Source organism: Ananas comosus, linkage group 22, assembly GCF_001540865.1.
Source record: "Ananas comosus cultivar F153 linkage group 22, ASM154086v1, whole genome shotgun sequence".
Classification (NCBI taxonomy): domain Eukaryota; kingdom Viridiplantae; phylum Streptophyta; class Magnoliopsida; order Poales; family Bromeliaceae; genus Ananas; species Ananas comosus.
The window spans coordinates 1,856,683-1,878,984 of record NC_033642.1 but is presented as its reverse complement, the minus strand read 5'-3'; the positions used below and the strand labels follow the sequence as shown (position 1 = coordinate 1,878,984).

The 22,302-nt window shown below is 35.6% G+C and overlaps 2 protein-coding genes across 2 annotated transcripts; one reads left to right on the top strand and one right to left on the bottom strand.

Moving 5' to 3' along the window:
• On the top strand, positions 1,767-7,472 carry LOC109726949 (NADH dehydrogenase (ubiquinone) complex I, assembly factor 6). Its single transcript, XM_020256775.1, has 2 exons — positions 1,767-1,970; positions 6,208-7,472. Exon 2 carries the CDS (start codon positions 6,248-6,250, stop codon positions 7,160-7,162), a length of 915 nt encoding a protein of 304 aa, XP_020112364.1. The 5' UTR covers positions 1,767-1,970; positions 6,208-6,247; the 3' UTR covers positions 7,163-7,472.
• Positions 8,343-12,163, bottom strand: LOC109727511 (pectinesterase). The gene is made up of 3 exons (XM_020257652.1): positions 11,815-12,163; positions 9,352-9,690; positions 8,343-9,034 (listed from the first exon to the last, which is right to left on the bottom strand). The coding sequence occupies exons 1-3, from the start codon at positions 12,161-12,163 to the stop codon at positions 8,343-8,345; spliced, it is 1,380 nt and encodes a 459-aa protein (XP_020113241.1).

The following is a 22,302-nucleotide window of genomic DNA, read 5'->3' as shown; positions in this document are numbered from 1 at the left end:
AATAATTTTTGATAAAAATAAAACAAGTATTGATTTGATAAGTAAAAAATTAATGGCCTTTAGATGAAGTGGTACCTCTCACTTTGGGATGTGGGATATGCCAGTAACATTGCAGCCCGCAAAGAAAAAACTGCACGCACCCGAAAACAAAAAAAAAAAAAAAAAAAAAAAAAAAAGTTGAGGAGCTTATTGCGAATAATTTGCTACTTTAGAGTACGTAGATAACATTATTCTGAAAATGAACTTGAGTTTAGTAGGTCATCAAGCATTTTTTAGAAGTGTAAAATTTACAACACACTTTGGAGTGTAATCCTATAACTCCTCTTCTACAAAGATCTCTTTTTCTACTACTTATCTGATCAATTTTTTTTTTTTTACTATATAAAACTTAAAAAAGGGTTGGTACATCCTACTAGAATAGGTAAATTGTAAACACTAGTCCTTTGATCTTTTAGTCAATTTTCATTTTTGATCCTCAAACTATTTATTTCAGCATTGAAGATTCTTAAAACTTTTAATAAGATCTCCATTTAGTCTCTATATCGTCAATAACATTTTGTTTTAATTATTATCTTAAAGTAAAAATTATTGTCTGCATCTAATACATATTTATTCGTACTTCAGAAATCCTAATCATCTCATACTTTCAACTGAGGTTCACTTTTTATTTAGAAAATAGTTTTGTAATCTAATGGATGATAAGAATTGAAATACACAATAAAAAAAATAGTTGATAATGAATATTATATAGATGTACAGATTCACTGGTTGTAGGTAATTATTTATCTTTTATTAGTAAATATATATGAGGACTAAAACAAAACTCTTTTAAGAATTTACTATAAGAAAAGTAGAACTTAAAGATTCAACGATCAAAAGAACACTAGATTGGAACCTCGGGGACTAATGTAAAAATAACTTTAGTGGAGTCAAAGTTCAAGCTAAAATAATTTTTCCGTTGTTGTTTATTCGAAAGTAAGTTAATGGCTTAAACCTAAACGGTAAAAAAAGAAAAAGACGAAATTATAGAAAACCTTCTTATAAATATTTATTTTTTATTATTTTTTTTCTAACTTTCAAAATTTTATATTTTACCTCATCAGCATTTCAAATTATTGTATTTAGCCCTCATCTATCAGGATTCCATTACTGTTCTGTTCATTTCTTACAATTTATATTAAAAATATCTTTCAAAATGACAGAAATATATTAAAAAATTATTTTTTATAGAAGAAATAAGAATAATTTGGTTATTTTGTTTTTTTTATTAACGACATACTCCTTGAAAATATTTTTAAAATTTTAAAGAGATAAAATATAAATTTTTGAAGGATTAATTTTGTACAGGTCCCTACAAATATAGGGAATAGCAAATATATCTCTCTAAGGTTTAATTTTTATATGTTGTCTCTGCAAAAGTTTTGATTTTTATAAATATGTCCCTGCTGTTAGGATTTGTTAGAAAAAATCAGTTAACCACAACTAAAATACTCAACCCTAATTAGTTAATAAAATTTGACATTTTTATCCCTCTTTAATGGACATGATTTATGATGGCATAAAGGTCATTTCTCTTATAAAATAAATAGTGTTTTACATTTGAAAATATTAAAATTTTTGTAGGAATAATATACGAAAGTGAAATTTTTAAAAAATATATTTCTAACTTACTATATATACTGTGTGAAAGTAATTTATTTTTGAAAGTAATCAAATAAAAAAAAAAAGGAAAAATTTATACGAGTTTTCCTGTAATTTAGCCAAAATAAAATTAACATGTCTCTCACCGGTCGCCAGAAGACCACAGAAGGCTTCCCCCTCGTCCTTCCCCTTCCTGATTCCCTGCCGGCTGCTGCTGCCGCTGCTGCTGCCTGCCGGGGATCCCCCACTTGCCCCAGTGCCGTCTGCCGAGCAATCCCGTCCGGGCCGCGCCTTGTCGGTCAGGGTCGGCCCCTGGGCAAGAACTGAAGGTTCGATTCGTTCTCACTTTTTCTCTTTTTTGGCTGATAAATGCACCTCATCTCGTCTCCCATATTCATTTTTCTCTCCCCTTTTCCCTTTTCTTTACTTAATAATGTGTTAAATAATCTTGTCGTGTTTCGCTTCAATTTGTGCACTGAAATGGGATGATCAGAAAAAAAAAAAAAGAATGTTTCTCAGCTGATTTAGTATTTGAAAAACTAGGGCATCGTCCGCGAACTTAGTAGGAGGGGATGAAGAAGAGATCTTTGCGAGAAAAACAGCGGTTTCGATGGCTTTTCTTCGTCATTTAACCGGTTAACTTCGACCGATTCGAGCTCATTGAACCAATGGACGGATTACTAACTAACTAGTCGCCGTGCGATTTACGACCTCGTAGGAAACCCTAAGCAATAAGCTCGATCAATGTAACGCCCCCAATAGATTCCGATTAGTTTATATGAGACCTACACACTAGTAATAATAACTGGGCTTAAGCATTTTGGGCCGGTGGTTGGGCCCAACGAGTTATTGTTGCTAGTGGGCTGGGTCGTTGCAATTGGTATCAGAGCCGAATACCAGCCGGAAGTGTGAGAACTAAGTGCTATGCGGAACAAAGTGCTACACCAATGGGTTTGGTGGGAGCCACCTCTTGAACCCGTAGGAGCCACCTCTAGAATCTCACATCGCCTGATAATGGTCCTGGTTTGTCTGTCTGTGATCTGGTTTGGACCCGACGAGGACGTCAGGGTCTAAACAGGGGGAGTTTGTAACGCCCCCAATAGATTCCGATTAGTTTATATGAGACCTACACACTAGTAATAATAACTGGGCTTAAGCATTTTGGGCCGATGGTTTGGGCCCAACGAGTTATTGTTGCTAGCGGGTCGGGTCGTTGCAATCAACTCGGTGGTTACACAGAAAGAAGCGGTTTGATAATGGCTATTTTGGTGGTGTGGACTCATATTTCGTCGGTATTAGCTTTCGTAGAATATTTTTGGCATTCAAATATATATAGGCCACCTACTTTCGCAGCTCGGACAAAATAAGAAGTCAATTAGCTATGTCGAGCCGAGTTTTGCTTGTGACATGAAGGGGATAGTACATTCGAATGTTGTTTGTGACACGAGACACTTGAAAAGCCGACTAAAATTTCAGGTCGTCCTTATGAAAGGTTTGACCACTTGCGAAGCAACCAAGGGCTTGTTTGGATGTCAGAGCAAGATATCCGGTAGTAACTTGCGCAGAATTAGCAATTTCTTTTATGGTTGGCATCCAGGATTTCGTTAGATAGGGCATTCCACCAATGGGTTGATTTATCTTATTCCAAGAAAATGACTTTTGAGGCCGAATATGGTATGACGTTCTTGCATCTACTCATCTAACCATACTCCTCATCTACTAATTCCTACATTCTTTCTGAGTAAACTAAAGAGATGTGCTGAACAAGATGTTCGTGCATCCCAACAGACCCTAAGTTTTAAAAGTTGTAATGCAGATGAACCTGAATGGATAACTTACCAGCTTGTTCAGCAATTGAAGAGTAAAGTGCGCTAATAAGTTCCACCGGTGTTTAAAATGTTGTCCTTCCCAATGAAAGCACTGTTTCTAAATTTATGGTTCGCGAAGGAAATATTGATGCAGATGCTTCATACAGTTGGTTGCATTTGTTTCACATAGAACTTTTAATTTCGTAATTCAAAGCGCCCCTAACGGTATGTAATACATCCATGATAGTGTTTTTGATACCACAAATTAGTAACCATGTGCGACACCGACACTGACATTGGCTGTGTTAGTTTAGAGGAAGTACTTTGGAACAATAGATAGCATTAGATGTGTTAGTTTGCGGGTCGAAAGGAATCTACACCTACAATATTGTAATGGTACCATTGCAGTAAAAAGCACAACCACTTTTTAGAGAGAGAACAAATGAATGTTGATAGTTTAGAAACTACTGTGAGTTATGGAGGCCTGGTCTATCTTGGTCATAGGAAACACGTCTGTAGCGTTTCATCGGTTGGCTTATACTCCTAGTTTACGTACGACTTCAATATTTTATTGGCCTGGGTGCCTAGTGCATACAGTTTTAGTTTTATCAGTTTCAAAGGCATTGTTAGTTCCAGGTTGTGGTGTTATGTATGGGTTGAAAAGGTCTTCAAACTAAAAGATCGAATATATATAGAGACTCAAAATCACGAGATCAAAACTAATTCCGTAACTTATGGATATTAAGGCTTTGCTTAATGGTACTTTTAAGATTAGGTTCTATATTATAGATGTGGTCAATTTGGATCAACGTCGTAAAATAGATCAATTGAAATTTGAAGTGTTTCTTGGATTGATTTGGGATCTTAGTTTGGATCAGCATCCAGTCAAATTGAAACTTTGTGTGTGTGTGTGTGTGTGTGTGTGTGTGTGTGTGTGTGTGTGTTATAGAGTTCCTTGAGCTTCAAATCATAAATTCTGATGCAGAATATGATTACATAGCTCGCTACTTTTTGCTTTAGCTAATAGGCCGTTCGGTTGCATATAAAACTAAGAAGAACAAGTTCCAAGAAAAAAAATTGTGCTTTTCACTGAACTTTTAATTTATTTGTTCTGTTTATTTCTTTGATTCCTTCTATATATATATACACACACGAGAGAGAGAGAGAGAGAGAGAGAGAGAGAGAGAGAGAGAGAGAGTAGGGCTACTATCCTCTTAAGAGGATAGCAGCCCTGGTTCTATCAAGTTGTAGGCCATTGATCTTGCTTCAAGATCCATGTCAGGTAGGGAGGAGACGTATGGGAATTTGATGGAGCAGAGGTTAAAGGAGCTGGTTTAGCATCAATAGAGGGGAAAAAGAACAAAAGAAAATCCATTGCTCAGAAGCAGGAGACATAGTGTACTGGCAATGGAGATTGTCACTCTCTTCTGTTCAAGAGGAGAGAGAGATTTTATTTTTCTATCAATTAGAAGTTTTATTTTGTTGTATGTTATATGACTTCATTTGGCCATTGTTCTGTTCATGCAATGTGCATCTAAATATAAAGTTGACCTTTTTCTTTCTAAGATGTTTTCATCTACAATTATTAATATCCTTCTTAATTAGCTTTATGTTGTGCCTTCTATATCTATTTTCTAGTAAACTTTTTAAAGTGCGAGGATCAATTGATGGACTTTTCGAGTTCCATAACACCATTCATGATGGGGTCGCTTCTTGTGATTTGGAGATTTTCGATGGTACGGAAGTTGTGCTTGGAACCTCGTCTTTAATTGGGTTGAATAGTAGTGAGGCAAGAGCCGGTGAATCTTACGACAAACAAACAAAATCAACAAAATCACAACATGAAGGAACGAAATCATGTAGAGTTTCCTTATGTCAATGAAGCAAAAGATTTTTACAATATATATGCTTTCAAGGCTAGATGTAGTATAAGAAAACAAACCCACTGTAAAGCGAAAAAGCTTGATGGCATGATAACAGCTATGGTGTAACTTGTTCAGAGGAAGGAAGGAAAGTTGCAGCCTTGAACTAATCGGAAAGGAGACGAGGGTTCTTCACAAGCCTCGAACCAATGCCTCCTCCCTACCTGACACGGATTTTGAACAAAGATCGACAGCCTACAACTTGAAAGGGCCAGGGCTGCTATCCTCTTAAGAGGACAACAGTCCTACTCTATATATATGCACATATATATATAGATTTGGATATCTTTATGCCATTAAATGAAATAACGCTTCATATTAACCATTAAAATTATAAATTTTGAAACTCTTTGATCATTAGGTCAATGATGTCAAAAAAATTTAAAAATTAGTTTTTAGATACAGATACTTAAAGTGGTATAGATCGTGTTCAATGGTGCTGACCATCGATTTGGAGGCTCCCTTATTGAAAACAAATGGGTGGAAACGGAGCACATTTGCTACTAGTAGCATTCCAGCTCAACTCTCTCTCTATGTATATATTTATTTATTTATTTATCTGATGTGTGTCTGTAATTGGAAAAGAAAAATGCATACGAATATGATAGTGTTTAGCTACTGTATTTGTGGAATAGTTTTTTCCTGTTTTCATTTCCTTTTTTCTTGCGTTCATGCATATATATTCTATTTTTCTGAACCTAAATAGAATATAGGTACTTTATTTCCAGAGTCACAAATTTGTTTTGATATGTGGTTCTACTCACGAGCAATCGCTGTAAACTCCTATGTAAACTACGCTAAATCATATGGACTTATTTTCCCTCCCCTTCATGCAGTACATTTGATCCGCCACACCTCATTATTCGGAGGGAACTCATGAATGGCGCTTCGACTGTCAACAATACCTTACGGGCCGCGTTCTCGTACTGCGTGCAGCAAGTCCGCAGCTACGACTACCACCACTACCTCTGCCTCCTCCACCTCCCGCCGGCTGTGCGCAGGGCTGCTTTCGCCCTCCGCGCGCTCAATGTCGAGACCGCCCGCGCCATGGACGTCGCCTCCGACCCAAAGATCGGCCTCATGCGTCTCCTCTGGTGGCAAGAAGCCATCGACAAGATCTACTCCAGGAAGCTGATAGAGCACCCAGTGGCACAAGCCCTTTCCTCGGTTGTCTCCGACCACAAGATCAGCAAGCACTGGCTCAGAAGGTCATTGGATGCTCGAATAAACGACGCAAACCGAGACGAGTACTCCATTCCCGAAAAAATTAGTGATCTTGAGAAGTATGCAGAAGATACCCAGTCAACTTTATTATACATGACTCTTCAAGCTGGTGGGATCGCATCTACGGCCGCAGACCACGCGGCCTCACATATTGGGAAAGCAAGCGGGCTCCTGTTGCTGCTTAAATCTCTGCCTCACCACGTAAGTCGCTCGGGAAAGGTTCCGTACATCCCCGCCGATGTGGCGGAGAAACACGGGTTATTGATAAGATCGGGCAGTGGATCGGAGGTCAGGATGGAATCGGGTGAGGATTTGTCGGATGTAGTTTTCGAGGTGGCATCGGCCGCCGGCGCTCACCTCCAGAAGGCGCGGGAATTGGCTGGAACGGTTCCGGCCGAGGCCGTGCCTGCGCTTCTCCCGGCCGTGCCTGCGCAGGTCCTCTTGGATTCGTTGAGGCGGCGGCAGTTCAATGTTTTCGATTCTCGGTCGTCGCGAGGGGTTCTGGGGATATCTCCTCTTTGGTATCAGTTGAAGTTGAAGTGGCATGTCTTGATGAACAAATATTGAAGTAGTGTAAGGTTTTTGAAGTTTTGATACATGAAAGAATAAATGGATCAGCTACTGCAGCAGCTTCAGCAGCAAAAGGAGAGAGCTTTTGTATGACAAATTGCGGAAAAATTTATAGCTGCTTTTAATTTCATAAATTGTGGAAGCAAATATTTATATGTTTTGTTTTGTTTTTTGTTTTGTTGTTTTTGTTTTTAGGTAATTTTAAGAGCAATTTCTGAGTGTGCTCTCTTTGAGAGTGCCATATGATGCTTCTATGCAAAAATTTCCCCAAATATTTAAGCATTTTGTAGCTTTTCAGTTTGTTTTATAGCACTGTCTTTGATAATATTGTCATGGAGGTATACGTTCATGCTTTTATTTTATTTTCGATGACATGACTTTCAAAAATGACTTTCAAAAATAAAAGGCTGGCTCTGTCATAATTAATCTAAAATATTTGAAATCTCTATTTTATTTTTTGCTGCTTTTTAATATCATGTATCTAGTGATTGAGTAGTTTCAAATAAAAGGTTCAAAATAAAAATTTTATAAAAAGTAATAATATCGCACTAGTATTTTCAAACAGAGATACTGATCTTGCTTTTTTAATTTGCATAACTCTGTATCATTAAATTTGCAAATAATTTATATCTATAACTAAAATTGTCAATTTTAAACAATTTTGACCACTAGATAAATGAGAAGTTATCTATTGTCTCTAACGCAGGTGATAAAGGATTTGGTGGTTGGTACCCGAGGTTTCAAGTTCGAATACTAGTTGATTTACATTTCCAACTTTATTTCTAAAAAAATAAACGAAACGGGTAACATGTTATCTTTCTCTCTCAAAAAAAAAGAAGAGAAGTTTGGCTCCTAGAGACTCCAAAACTCGAGATTTAGTTTAATATAATCAATTGTCAATAGTACAAAAAACCGCAAACTTCTACAAGTAGCCGAGCTCAACTCAAGCTCAACTCCAATAAATATTTTACGTCCCACAAAATAACACAATTCAAACACACAATAATAACACAACATTACTCGAAAACACCTAAAATCAGAATAACAAAAAGTTATTTAACTTGAAAAAAATAACACAAATTAACATGATATAACACAAATAAACCAATCTAATCTATTTTCTTGAACATTTATAGTAGTATAGTAGACCTGAACTGGACCTGCACAAAGGTTAAAACTATACTCCAAGCCAGAAGGGCACACCAGATTCAGGGATCCACAACTTGCCATCTATGAACCTCTCCACACTGAATGGGGCTGCATCACTTGCCTGCTGCAGCACATGAAACCCAGGCCACTTCACTCTCATCTCCGTCGACGCGCCGTCTCCGGTGTTCATGTACTCTGCGTAGTACAGCGTGCCGATCGCAAACTCCCCCTCCCACCTCGCCCACCCTTCCGGGTGCACCAGACCGTCGATATCCGTCTTCATGACCACCGTCCGCGAGAACTCCTTCCACGGCCGCCCTAAATAACTTTTATACGACCCCTTCACTGCCGTGAAGTCCCCCGCGGGCCTCACGCGGCACGCGTGGATCGATATGCCGGTGTTCTGGCTTGGGTCGTCTCTGCCCTGCGCGGTGATCACGTTCGACTGGCGGGGCATTGGTTTCCTCACATAGATGTCGCAGTCCTGCAGGACCGCCGCGGCATTGCCGAATACGAAGTCGACCGTGCCGTAGACATGGCATTCGCGGTAGAACTGGCGCTGCGAGTGGACGAAGAGCGTGTCTTGGTATCCGCGGAAGCTGCACCGGTAGAACGCGGCGCGGTCGGAGGCGACCATTAGGGCCACTGCCTGGTGCTTTTCTGGTCCAGCGCTGTTCTCGAATGTCATGTCCCTTGCCCAGAATCCATCGCCGGAAACGCCTGGGAAATATTATCAGTTGGTTAGTTTAGCATCACGTTTCGTACTTTCTTACGAAAAAAAAAAACTTCAGATACTCTTCGTGTCCTTTACTACTTTTCTACTTTATTATTCTGTAGTTCTAGCTGAATCACTTAAGTATTCTATAATTTTTATTTTTATTTTTAGTTACACCCTCCGTTGACTTCTCTGTTAATCTAGTCATGTGTTACACACGTGCGTCCTGAATTGCCTCATTTCCTGTCCCATTCGGGATGGGCGGCGCGGGAGCTCTGCCAACCCGAATCCGTTTGCAAATTAGGGTTCTACCGTGACATACCAAATGTGGCCGAGCTGAAGGTAGTGTAACCATCAGGCACGTTGCGGTCGCCGGTGACGACTGTCCTGTCGATGCCGTCTCCGATGAACATCACGTTCTTCATGTGCCGATCGATCTCGACATTCTCCTTGTACGTTCCGGACTTCACATAGACCACTACTCGGTCGTTGCCTCTCCGTCGACGCCACCCGCGAAGCGCGTCGACGGCTTCACCGATAGTTTTGTAGTTCCCTGAACCATCCTGAGCAACAACCATATCTGCATCACTTCTACTCATGGATGCATTTCGTGCCGCGAGTAGTCCTGCGTTATCGGCCGTTGGTTTCCGATCGGACGGTCCTGAGAGCATCAGGCATCCAAGAGCAATTCACGCAAAATATTATACATAGATAAAACATACATAAAGAATTGAGCTCCTGTGCTATTAAAAGAGTATTTGTGCTTGTGACTTTTTAGCTGTCGGAACATCTCGAGATTGTGCAACACTATAACGATGTATTCTATTAAGTCTTCTTTACTAGTGCTGTACGAATCTTGAGATGATCTGATGGCTGAAAAATCACAAGCAGATTAACTCCTGTGCTTCTAAAAACATAAGAGCTCAACTCTAGAAAAGAATTGAACTCCCGAGCTTTTAATAGCTCGGGAGTATTTGTATTTATGATTTTTTAGCCGTCGGATCGCCTCAAGATCCGTGCAACACTATTAATGATATGTTCCATTAAGTCTCCTTTACTAGTGCTGTACAAATCTTGAGACGATCCAATGGCTAAAAAATCACAAGCATATTGAGCTCCTCTGCTTTTAAGAGTATAAGAGCTCAACTCTAGAAAAGAATTGAACTCCTGTGCTTTTAAAAGTATAAGAGCATTTGTGCTTATGACTTTTTAGCCGATACGTTATGACTTTTTAGCCGTTGGATCGCCTCAAGATCCGTACAATATTATTGTTAATGATATGTCCCATAATTAATTTTATGTAAAAACTTACATAATTTATCTAAACTATGAATCATCTTGAGTTGACTGCTCAATCTTTTAAAATTTTAATTTTATTATTTAATCTTTTAATTTGTTTGATTTCAAATTTTGAATGTGTCGTTCATCTTTGCTGTTTTAATTAACACACTTCATACAATTTTTACAATTATAAATTAATAAAAATAAATAGTTAGCTTAAATTCCAATGTTAGAGTACTGTTGACCGACTCAAATATCAAACAAATTAAATAATTGAATAATAAAATCAAAATTTTAAATAGTCGGATTACAGATTCAAAATAATTCATAGTTCAGATAAGTCCCGGTATGGTTTACCTTACCTACGTCATTACTCATTGTACGATTAACAAATATGGGACTAAAAATTTACTCTCTCAGTGTGATCCAAATCCAACGGTTGAGGAGCTGCAGGATCAACAAGCAAGTAGAAATTTTGTACGCACAGATTTGCATAAGAAAAAGCACAACAAAACATTCTATATTTTTGTGCTTTAAATTAAATAGAACTATCCAAAGTAACACATATTTGCAACTGACTATCTAAACTTTTAAAGTTTCATATTTTGAGGCCTAAACTTTCAAAAATTTTCAATTGACCGAACAAGTTGCTATTTTAATAATTTAAAGTGACTAACATTACCCAAATGATTAAAAAATAATAAGTAACACATGCTGGCACTATAAAAAAGCCTTTTTTGGGAGTAAATTACATTAATTGTTGGCCCTCAAACTATGAAGCGCACGACACTTTAGTTCTCGAACTTTAATTAGCTGTAATTTTTAGCTCAAACTATAAGACACATGACACTTTAGTGCTCAAACTTTAATTAATTGTAATTTTTGGCTTAAACAATAAAAGCATGTGAGATTTTAATCGTCGACTTTCTGAATTGTAGTAATGTTCTACTTGAGTATACAATAATAATCAAAATATTATATGACTTTTTGATATTAGCAATTTATCAATACTTATTTTAAAAAAAATTAAGTTGTGGAACTTTATTACAATAAGAATGTTCAAGGACTAAAGTTGTAATATATTGGACCGACGCTAATTGACAAGGCCGCAGTATGAGATGAAGGTTAGTGTCTCTAGAGAGTTTTGGGATGAGTTGGACATGTTTGACTTGAAACAGACGCAAAAATAGAATTTGGGAACGAGTGTCACTAAAACCTAAGTTTCAAAGTGATTCCGGATGCCCGGAATTGGTTGTGAGCATCCGAAAGTCCTGAGTTTAGGAGAGGTTCTGATTCGAAGGATTCAGATGGTGAACTGGAAATCCGAAATATTCAGTTGGAGTTCTAGATGCCCAAAAGTCTGTTACAGGGACTACGTGGTACGCATGACCGTTAAATGTTAAAATTATTCGACTACACACTTGACATGGTTATTTCTGTGTACTAACATCGAGAACGTTGGCATAATTACTTCTGTGTGCTAACATTGAGAACGGTCACTCACCGTGCATTTCCTTTTGGGTCCCTGTGACGTGCAAGTAAAGCGCCTTTTTGAGAACATCTCGAAGTTGCTGTTGCGGTGGCGGCGGCGGCGGCGGCGGCGGCGGTAAGAATGATGTGTTCCTCCGTTGCAGCAGCAGTCCCTCCACGCACGTGGCATGCGCTGTCATGGCACCGCTTATCCACGTGGTGGCATCCGAAGCGTCGTACTCCCGACCGGTGGCCATCGTCATCACCAGCCGTCCGATCCGCTCCTCGCTGTCCTCGTACAGCCGCACGCAGTCGGCCCATGCAAGCCGCCGATCATGGGCCTCCGGTCGGAGGGGCCCGCTAGCTTCTACTTCTGGGCCCATCGAAGCGGCCCAGTTTCGGGCCCTCAAGAGGGCATCACGTGCCTCCTGGATAGCTTCTAGTTCTCTTAGGACCTGTTTGGATGTTAGAATGTAAAACAAAATTTTTATAAAAATAAGAAAAATGTTAAATTCATCATTAATTACTAACACAGTTCAAATACTAGACGTGATGAATAATAGATTTGATGATTTTATTTTTCATTTTTTTTTGGGCTAAAATTCAAAATTTTTTTTCTATATATATATATATATATATATATATTATTGTTCGTGAGCCAGCTCGTATTCGACTTGTTAATAAACGAGTCGATCATGAGCTGTATATATATATAGGTCATGGCTACTATACTATTATGAGTATTGAAGCCTTCGTACTCATAAGTTGTTTTCAATGATGGAGCTTCCGAATTGACGATTCACTCCGTTAATTATGATCTAAAGTATTTGAAACTTCTAGAAAATAAATTTCGTAAATTTTTGAAATCATAATAAAGTCCATCAAGTAGGCATAAAATGAACGGTCAAAATCGAACGACGTCCTAAAAAAGGATGATCGGATCCTTCAATTCAAGATCGGAGTTATTGATCTTTATCTATGTAGTGAATAGAATTTTCTATCAAAAATTCAACAAATTCCGATTCTTTTACACCGTTAAACTAGCAAGTATCCCATACCGGCCGTTAAAAATTGTCAAATTTGTGACCTCTTGATCGTAAGGTAAATGATGTCGAAAAATTATAAAATTTGATTCTTAGAAGTTTTAAATGACGTAAATAACGTTTAACGGTGTGGATCGTCGATTCGGAAGCTCTATCATCGAAAACAACCTTATTGAGTACGAGGCGATCGTACTCATAATATGTATAGTAGCGACCTATATATATACATACATATTATAATGTATATATTACATATGTCATATGGATATGTATAGTAATACATATACATATGTATATGTATATATTTACATATATACATATGTATATGTATATATACAAATATACATATGTATATATATTATAGGGTCTCGGGCTTTACTATCTATTAATAGGATGGGTGCTATGTCCTATCTAGTCGATTTGAATGATCGGACTTCAAAAATTGATTTAATCAGGCACGTTGAAGATTGATCTACACAATTAGAAAATCGTTTAGGAAACCAAATTTGGAATATTTAAAAATCATTATCAAGTTCATCTTAAGAGTTGAAAAATAAATACGGTCATCAAATGAATTACCTTCTAAAAATAGAGGTTAGACTTTCTCAGTCTTCGTAATCAGAGTTATCTAACATTTATCTAATAATATAAAAATTTTGTAATCGAAAAATTCAAGTTAATTGGGATTGCTCTACACCGTTATTAAACAGGCAAAACGGCCTCAGTATAGGCCTCAAAAATTGTCGAATGTTACGACACTTTGCATCACCATGTAAACCAGTTATCAAAAATTTATGATGATTTAGTTCTAGCATATTTCCAAATACTCGAGATCAACTTCAACAGGCTCCGCCAATCATCGCATTCGGTAATTCATCGCATCATCAAGAGCAACTTGATAGGACAAGTGCTCTTATCCTTATTAATTAGGATAGCGCCATTTAGCCTATTATATATATATATATATATATATATATATATATAATATATATATATCATCACTTTTACACTTTTCTCCATAGTTTTAAATCTATATTTGTCCCATTAAAATTTTAAAAGATGTTTTTCAGAGGGCTACCGTTACTGGATCTAGTTGTGCGAAATAAACTAAATTTACCCTTACTTTGTTTTATGAAGAAAAATAGTAAATTTTTAATATATTTCTATTATTTTTAAAAGATATTTTTCAGTTATTAATTATAAAAAAAAGGATGGATAAGACGAACTGTGGAGGGAGCTAAGGTGCATTAAAGTTGTAATTTTTGGTGAATGAAATAAAATGCGGGGGGGTGTTCTGAAATTAGGGCGGGTAAGAGGAAAAAAAGTTAAGGCTAATTTACTGAAATTTTCTTGTTTTACCTTTTTTCTTTTAAAAAAATTCTAGAAATATTATCCAGTTATAAATTGTGTGAGACTAATATAATCTTTGATCTATTTCACAGTACATGAGTGATAACCTAGCCAGTGACATATATTATGTATTACAAACATTCTAATTAATAGTTATCATATAATTAGTATATACTGTTTACAGACATCTAATTGCCCAGCCTCTATCTGTTTTGGATGTAGCGAGAAACATTAACCTGGTAATCCTTATTGTTAACAGTAATGCCATCCATATATATATATGAATATTATTAATATATATATATATAATTATGTATATATATATATACACACGCACACAATCTTTTTACTCCATATATTTCAATTTAACAAGTTTGGAATAATGTGAACAATCGGATTTATTTCGAAATGCATTAAATCTACCTATCGCGAACCAACATATATGGTTATAAAATTAATACGTCAATAGTACTCTGTCTTCACGTATCGAGTGTAGATCGAGGACTTTTTGATAGGCTTCAAACATGGTACTTGAATTAAATAAGAATAAATTTCAACGAAATTAGTCAACTTGAAGGGGTTCATTCGAACTTTAAAGATATATAACCCGGCCACTGCCCACTCTGTACTATGTGAAATAATATATATATATATATATATATATATATATATATAATAATCTATACTATATATATATATATATATATTATATATATATATATATATATTATATATATATATATATAATATATATAACCCTCTCACCTGTGGGGGGTCCTTGGGTGGAAGAAGAGGAGGAAGAAGCAGGAAGAGCTATGTGCAAAAGCACTGGGAGAAGAAGCAGCAGCAAATAGAACAAAGGTGTTCTGTGTCTAGCCATCATGCATGTATGCATGAGAAACAATGGAACCAAATTTGTGGAGTGAAAATGAAATACAGGAATTGCTTCCTTAAAAAGCACTTGAGCTAAAAGCTAGAAGAGAGGGATGCTGATGAGGGTTGCTTGTGGGTAATGATCAGAAGAAGCTTAGCTGCATGCATTGGGTTTTAAATTTGTGAGCCCAGGTGGCATGCAGGTGGGACCCACAGGTGAGGGACACGTCGAAGGGAGTATTGGGGAGGGAAAAGATGTAGGGATGCAGACGGATCCGGGTGGGTAGAGTTTACTGTGATCTGTCTTGAATGAGGCAGTAAACAGGAGAAAATAAATAGGTTCGGAGTAGAAAACAGAATAATTTTCATGATTCGAGATGGTTTGGGAGTAGGAAATGAAAAATTTTTTTATCCCCTCCGAATCCGCCCAGCATGATCCGTTCCGAATCCGCTCCAAAATACAAATAAGTTGGTGGCTCGCATTTCTCATATATTTGAAACTTTTTAATTTTGCTTCGCATTGTGATTGATATTTTTTATTTTTATAATTTATATTGTTAATTGTATATATAACTTAGTAATATTATTCACTATTATTATTAAAAAATTATTAATTTATATTTTATAAAATATTAATAATGTTATATTTTGTTAAAAAAATATTAATTGATTGGGTGGATTCGAGATGCCAGCGGAAGATGGGTTATGAGGCTGGACGGATCATGGAATATATATTTTTTAATCCATCGCGAATTCGGGACAGGAGGCGGGACGGAATTTCGGTAGTCGAGGCGGGAGGTGTGGCAGGAGTCCCGCCCTCAGACCCGTCCTATTTGCATCTCTAAAAAGAAGAGTGTTGGATGAGAAGAGCCACCATGTGTTGGCTTCTGATCTGACACTTTATAACCAAATGCTAGCTTGCTTGTTTTCTGGATTTCGGAGGTTGAATTCGTGATTTCAAAAAAGTCATCGACGTCAATATTTATATTCACATTTTCATTCTCGTTTTTATGTAGATCGATCTTTTAATTTTAGTTGAATGGAAGGCGAGGTCGAGTTTCGCAAAACTCATCAGTTTTTCGCTCTTCGACTTATTGCTTCCAAATAGCCCCTGAATGCATGTGAAGGTCAGATTCATCTGTTTTGATATTTTAAGAACATTTTAAAAATCTGGAAGTACTTAATTTTTTATTCACTTTTACTTCAGCATCTAGAATGATTGTGGAAAACTGTCACCAAACACTCTTTATTAGTGACAGTTTCCATTACAATTTGACAGCATAAAAGGAGAAAAACTCCAAAATATTTTTAGAAATTTTGGATCCTCCAATGCGTCGAAGTGGTTTGCGCTCGACCATCATACCACAAACATATAAATTTTCTCCCAATTAATTGAAGCTCTGGGCACGTTAAAAATGTGTCAAATTGGACTAGAAATGATACGTTAATATTAAAAATAAGATCAAATTATTATTATTATTATTATTTTGCTACGTAGTTATAAATGATTGACTTCTAGGTTGTTAATCAGCTTGGAGTTTGGCGGTTTTATAGTTATCCATCACAAACAAAGCCTAAAATCACCGAGCGATGTGTCTCAGACCAGCTCTGGTACTAAATATGATTACTCGGTCCACTAATATATAATAATAATTAGTTAGATCCAAACCATAAGCTCGATCTCTTTCCCAACTAAATGTGAGACTATTAGCGTGTTACAGACTTTCCGGTTTAGGCACTGATGTCCTCGTCAGCCCATCACATATATAATTTAAAATCACTAGGTGATGTGCCTCACACCAGCTTTAATACCAAAAGTAACGATCCCGTATACTAATAGTACGGTCCAAACTACAAGCTTGATCCCTTTTCCAACTGAATATGGGACTATCAAGATGTCACAGACTCTTCCCGTTTAGGCTCTGACATTCTCGTCAATCTATCACATATACAGCATAAGATCACTAGGTGATGTGTGAGGTCGGTCCTATACTTCCGACTTGTAAACCGGCTCTGATACCAAATGTAATGACCCAGTCCACTAACAGTAATAATTCATTGGGGCCAAACTAACAGCCCAAAATGCTTAAGCCAAGTTATTATTATTAGGGTTCATAGTCCCTTATATTTTTAATCCCATACATTTTGCAAATTTCAATTATTACTTTTCAATTCGAACTTTTTTAATTTTCTTTTGACTTTTTACCCAATAATGAGCAGACAATCTAACTTGCTGTTCGCAAGCCAGCTCATACTCGGCTCTTTAATAAATAAGCAAATGGTCCCCGGTTAAGATAATAGTGGTCTCCTGGGGTTGAGTGGGTAGTTGGTTGAATAGTATGATCTAATAGGTGAAAATGATCAAATGGGTAATCTAATGGTCGAAAACTTATGAGTACAAAGAGATCTATACTCATCAACGCAGGGTTTGGTTCGGGGACAAGCTAGGGAGGAATAAGCCCTTATTCCAAACGCTGTATTTGGTACCCAGAAATAGTATTTCTCGGGTTTCTGAAATAAGCTGGTATAAGGTTGGAACTGTTGATGCTTATTTTTATTGGATGCCCCGACTAGAGAAAAGAGTGGACGTAAGGCATGGCAAAAAGAAAAAGAAACTGGGGATTTTGTCCATTTATTCGAGAACAGTAAGAGCTTCCCCGACAACGACTGCTTTTGCTCCAGCGTCGTGATCGAACAAGCATGGATAAGAGGCTTGTGGGATTGACGCGGTAGAGATGGCTATATTGCTGGGTAACGAACTTCAGGCTAATATATGAAGCGCATGGATACAAACAAGTTATGCCTTCGCGAAGCCTCTTGCTCATATCTCTCATCAAAGGGTGCTATTCTATAATGTCTCTTTAGCAGATTCCCTGCTAACCCGAGCGAGCATTCAAATATCTGTCCCACATTCATTCGCGAGGGTACTCCTAAGGGGTTGAAGACCTTCCCCTTTACTTTAACGCTCTAGTTCTCGCTCTTTAACTCGCTATAGGGTTGGATGAAATGAAAGATTTTACTAGTTATAGATAGGACGGTTGGCTTGCAAGTCACATCCTCTGAAATGCATACTTAGCCAATTGAGCAGCGACCTCTTTTCAGATCTACACCCCTCAGGATCGATTACAAAAGGCTGTCGAATCCACCTTTTTCTTCAAATAAGCTTGTTCCTTGGGAACAAAATTAATTAAAATCTAAATTTAATTTTAATAATGATATTAAATTATTAATTAATCTAATTAATATATTTTAATTATTATTTATTACTTAAATAATAAAAAATAATTAATTAATTAATTTATTATTTAAAATTAATTATTAATAATATAATGTATTTATCTATAAACTAATATTTATATTGACCAACAATTAATATTTCTATTAATCTAATTAATTTTTTTACTAGTAATCTAGCTAAAGTAATTTACTAACTAATTAAAAAGTTAAATTATATTTTATAATTAATTAATTAATTAATTAATTAATATATTTTTATTATCTTATACAATATTCATAGCTAATAAATTTATTAATTTATTCATGTATTTTTAAGTAATATTTTAATATTAATTAATTAGATAAAATAATTTTGATTTAAAAATATAATTTTTATTCCTATTGTTTCAATTTAACCATCAAAATACTATTTACCTTATTTCTAGAAACAACCCAAATTTTATCTAAACGCAAAATTGATCTAGTTCCTACTTATATTTGAACTTATACATATCCCAAAAATATTTTTATTTTATATCCGAACAAAATACAGTCTAAAAGTATAATAGTCTGACTCATATATATATTAATTTGTTTAATCAGTTTATAGCCAGTGGAAATTGTGGCTTACACCAGAATCAGAAGGCTGGGAAGAATCCTAACGTCAGATTTTTAGGGTAGCGCCCCGTTCACATAAAACTAACCAGCTATATTATTTTATCTTGGCTTTTATCTAGATGGTTTTATGGCCTAGAATTAGGGCCGGCAAATGAACGAGCTGGGTTGCGTTCTCGACTTCAGCTCGATATTCATTTTGCTCGAGCTCCACTCAAAATTAAATGAACAAAAAACACTCAAAATTTATTTTAAGTCGAACTTGAGTATTACTAAGCTCGCTCGAATTAGTTATGAAAAGGTTGAGTATATNGAAGAAATAAATTGAAGCATTCAAATACAAAGATAGCTAATTGGCAACACGAAACAACGACCTAATCAACTATTTAACATATGCTAATAAAAATTTAAAACAATTAATGTCATTTTCTAGTGAAACCGTGAGAATTACTGTGGAGCATTAATTGAAGGGCAGTGGAGATTTTGTTTAATACAATTAGATTCATTGAGCTTAATTTCTTGTACCAATCCTCTTGTGAATAGAAAATTTTGGGGGTTTCTTTCAAAAAAGAAACAAAATGAATATAAAACTCTGGGAGATCTATAAAATGACAAAGAGTAGATCTCAAATAGAGTACTAAATTGACACTTTATCTTCAACTTCTAATCAAGTATCTATATATCATATGGCCAACATGATAGTCTCCTTAGATAATTTATTTATTTATTTCTACCCAATTAGTTATAGCTAGCTTGTGTACACAGGAGTCAATGTAAAGTATAGCATTAAGCCTTCTTTGCAGGTTGAGCTAGTCCATGGAAATTAAATTGTTCCAACCTTTTGTGAAGGTCATATATATTTGGAGCATGTGAATATTTTATTATATTTGGTAGATGAAATGTGTGATCCAATAAGAATATTATATTCAGCATTCAAGTTATTTTTTTTGAAATAAAATAAATCGCCTCGCAGGTAAATTTTGCTATCTGGCCAAATTATTAATGTCAAGACCTTTTAAGAAGAAAAAAGCCAAACTCTTCGATTCCAATCACATACACAAAAAATTCTCGCATATATATATATATATATATATATATATATATATATATATATATATATATAGAGTCCGGCTACTATCCTATTAATAGGATTGGGACCCTTATCCTATCAAGTCGATTTGAATGATCGGAACTTCAAATTGATAATCGGCACCGTTGAAGTTGATCTACACAATTAGAAACGTTTAGAAACCAATTTTTTTATTATTTAAAAATTATTATCCAGTTCATTTTAAGAGTTAAAAAATGACGGTCATAAATGAATAACCTTCCTAAAATAGAAGTTAGATTTTCTCAATTCATAATCAGAGTTATCAAATATTATCTAAATAGTATAAAGAATTTTCTATCAAAAATTCAAGCAATTTGGATTGCTCTACACTGTTAAACAAGCAAACGGCTCATATAGGCCATAAAAAATTATCGATTTTACGACACTTTGATCACCATGTAAACCATTATCAAAATTTATGAAATTTAGTTTCTAGATATTTCAAATACTCTAGATCAACTTCAACGGCTCCGATCATCGATTCGGAATCTCGATCATCAAAAATAACTTGATAGGACAAGTGCGCCTATCCTATTAATAGGATAGTAGTATTAGCCTATATATATATATTAAAATAAAAAATATTTATAATATATATTTTAATTATACGTAATAATATATATTATGTATTTTAATTATATTTATATATGTAGAGTTTTGGTTATTGAACATATTTACTGGCCCACAAAACCAAACCAGTAAAATCCTACTCTAATTGCGCGCGCGCTCTCTCTCTCTCTCTCTTTTTCACTTGCTCATATAGTTGCTTCCCCTAAATTATTATTTTTTAATATTATAATATCGTATTCATACATTTATTTTATATGTTGAACTATTAGACATGTTTTTATAATAAATTTAGATAATGTTATCTAAAAATTAAACTATAGATTGCGTGATGTTAAGAATTTCAAGCCACTCGTTTAGGGCTTAAGCTCGCTCGACTCAAAATTATTGCTCGCTAGAATTCGGCTCGAATTAACTTTAAGCTGGGCTTGAGCCTAAATTTAGACTCGAAATTAATTTCAAGCTAAACTTGAACTGAGATAAGGCGCGACTCAGTTTCCACCCCTACCTAGAATGGATATTATAGAGCTGGAAAACTCTGTAATATATTTCTCTAACATCTCTGCTTTCTTTTGTGTCCTTCTAAATTTCTTTTTAATTTACGAAGCAGTTGCTAAAGATCACATTTGGAATTTTCATTTGTAATGTGAAAAACTACAAGGATATGGTTTCAAAAGTTGTACATAAGGATTTAGATGGGAAGTGCAAACTGTGTAATGCATTCACAAGAAAATTACTACAAATGATTTTTCTGACACCTCTAATATTTAAAATAGTTATATATATAAGATGAGTGAGGCTACTATGCTATCGGAAGCACGGAGCCTTCCGTGCTTCCAGCTCGTTTTCGATGTTGCGACTTTCGAATCGTCGATCGGCTCCGTTAAACTTGATCTAGAGTATTTGGAGTACCTAGAAAATAAATTTTATTATTTTTCGATATCATTTGCCTAGTGATCGAATGGGCTCAAAATCAACAAATTTCAATGGCCGTAGTGAGCCGTTTGCAAGTTTAACGGTGTAGAAATATCCAAATCACGTGAAATTTTGATAGAAAATTCTTTATACTATATAAAACAAGATCAATATCTTTGATTTAAAATTTTAATGTCATATTATTACATTTTGTAAGATTTTTATTTTCAGCCGTTGATTTTGAGCCACTTCATTCACTAGGCAAATGATATCATAAAATCATAAAATTTATTTTCTAGGTATTTCAAATACTCTAGATCAAGTTTAACGGAGCCGATCAACGATTCGAAAGTTGCAACATCGAAAACGAGCTGGAAGCACGGAAGGCTCCGTGCTTCCGATAGCATAGTAGCCTCACTCTATATAAGATATAATAAAGCTAAACTTCTTAATCTGACTATAACATATTGGACAATGGATAGTCTCAAGAGGTTAAGAGGGTTCAATATGCTAGAACTAAAATAGTCCTAAGATAGATAACCTCTCTGGAAAGTACGGGATCATAGTATATATCAATTTACTTTTCAGCCAGAAGTGTGAGATGAGTATCTCACATCTCTTGGTATTTATGACTGTGCTTGAGCCTGACGAGAAAGTCATGGCTTAAAAAAGAGAGGAATGTGGACAACCTTAGTATTTGGAGTAGTATTATATAAAAGATATAATAAAACTAAATCTCTTAATCTGGCTATAGCAAATATGACGATAGCTGGACCTAAAAAAATTAAGAGGATTAAGCATATTAAAGTTAGAATAATATTTCTATAATGGG

Coding starts and splice junctions, on each gene's coding strand:
- LOC109726949 (XM_020256775.1), top strand. CDS start 6,248: ATGAATGGCGCTTCGACTGTCAACAATACCTTACGGGCCGCGTTCTCG.
- LOC109727511 (XM_020257652.1), bottom strand. CDS start 12,163: ATGGGCCCAGAAGTAGAAGCTAGCGGGCCCCTCCGACCGGAGGCCCAT. Junction 9,691..11,814: donor GACCCAAAAGGAAATGCACG/GTGAGTGACCGT, acceptor TGATGCTCTCAG/GACCGTCCGATCGGAAACCA. Junction 9,035..9,351: donor CTTCAGCTCGGCCACATTTG/GTATGTCACGGT, acceptor AATATTTCCCAG/GCGTTTCCGGCGATGGATTC.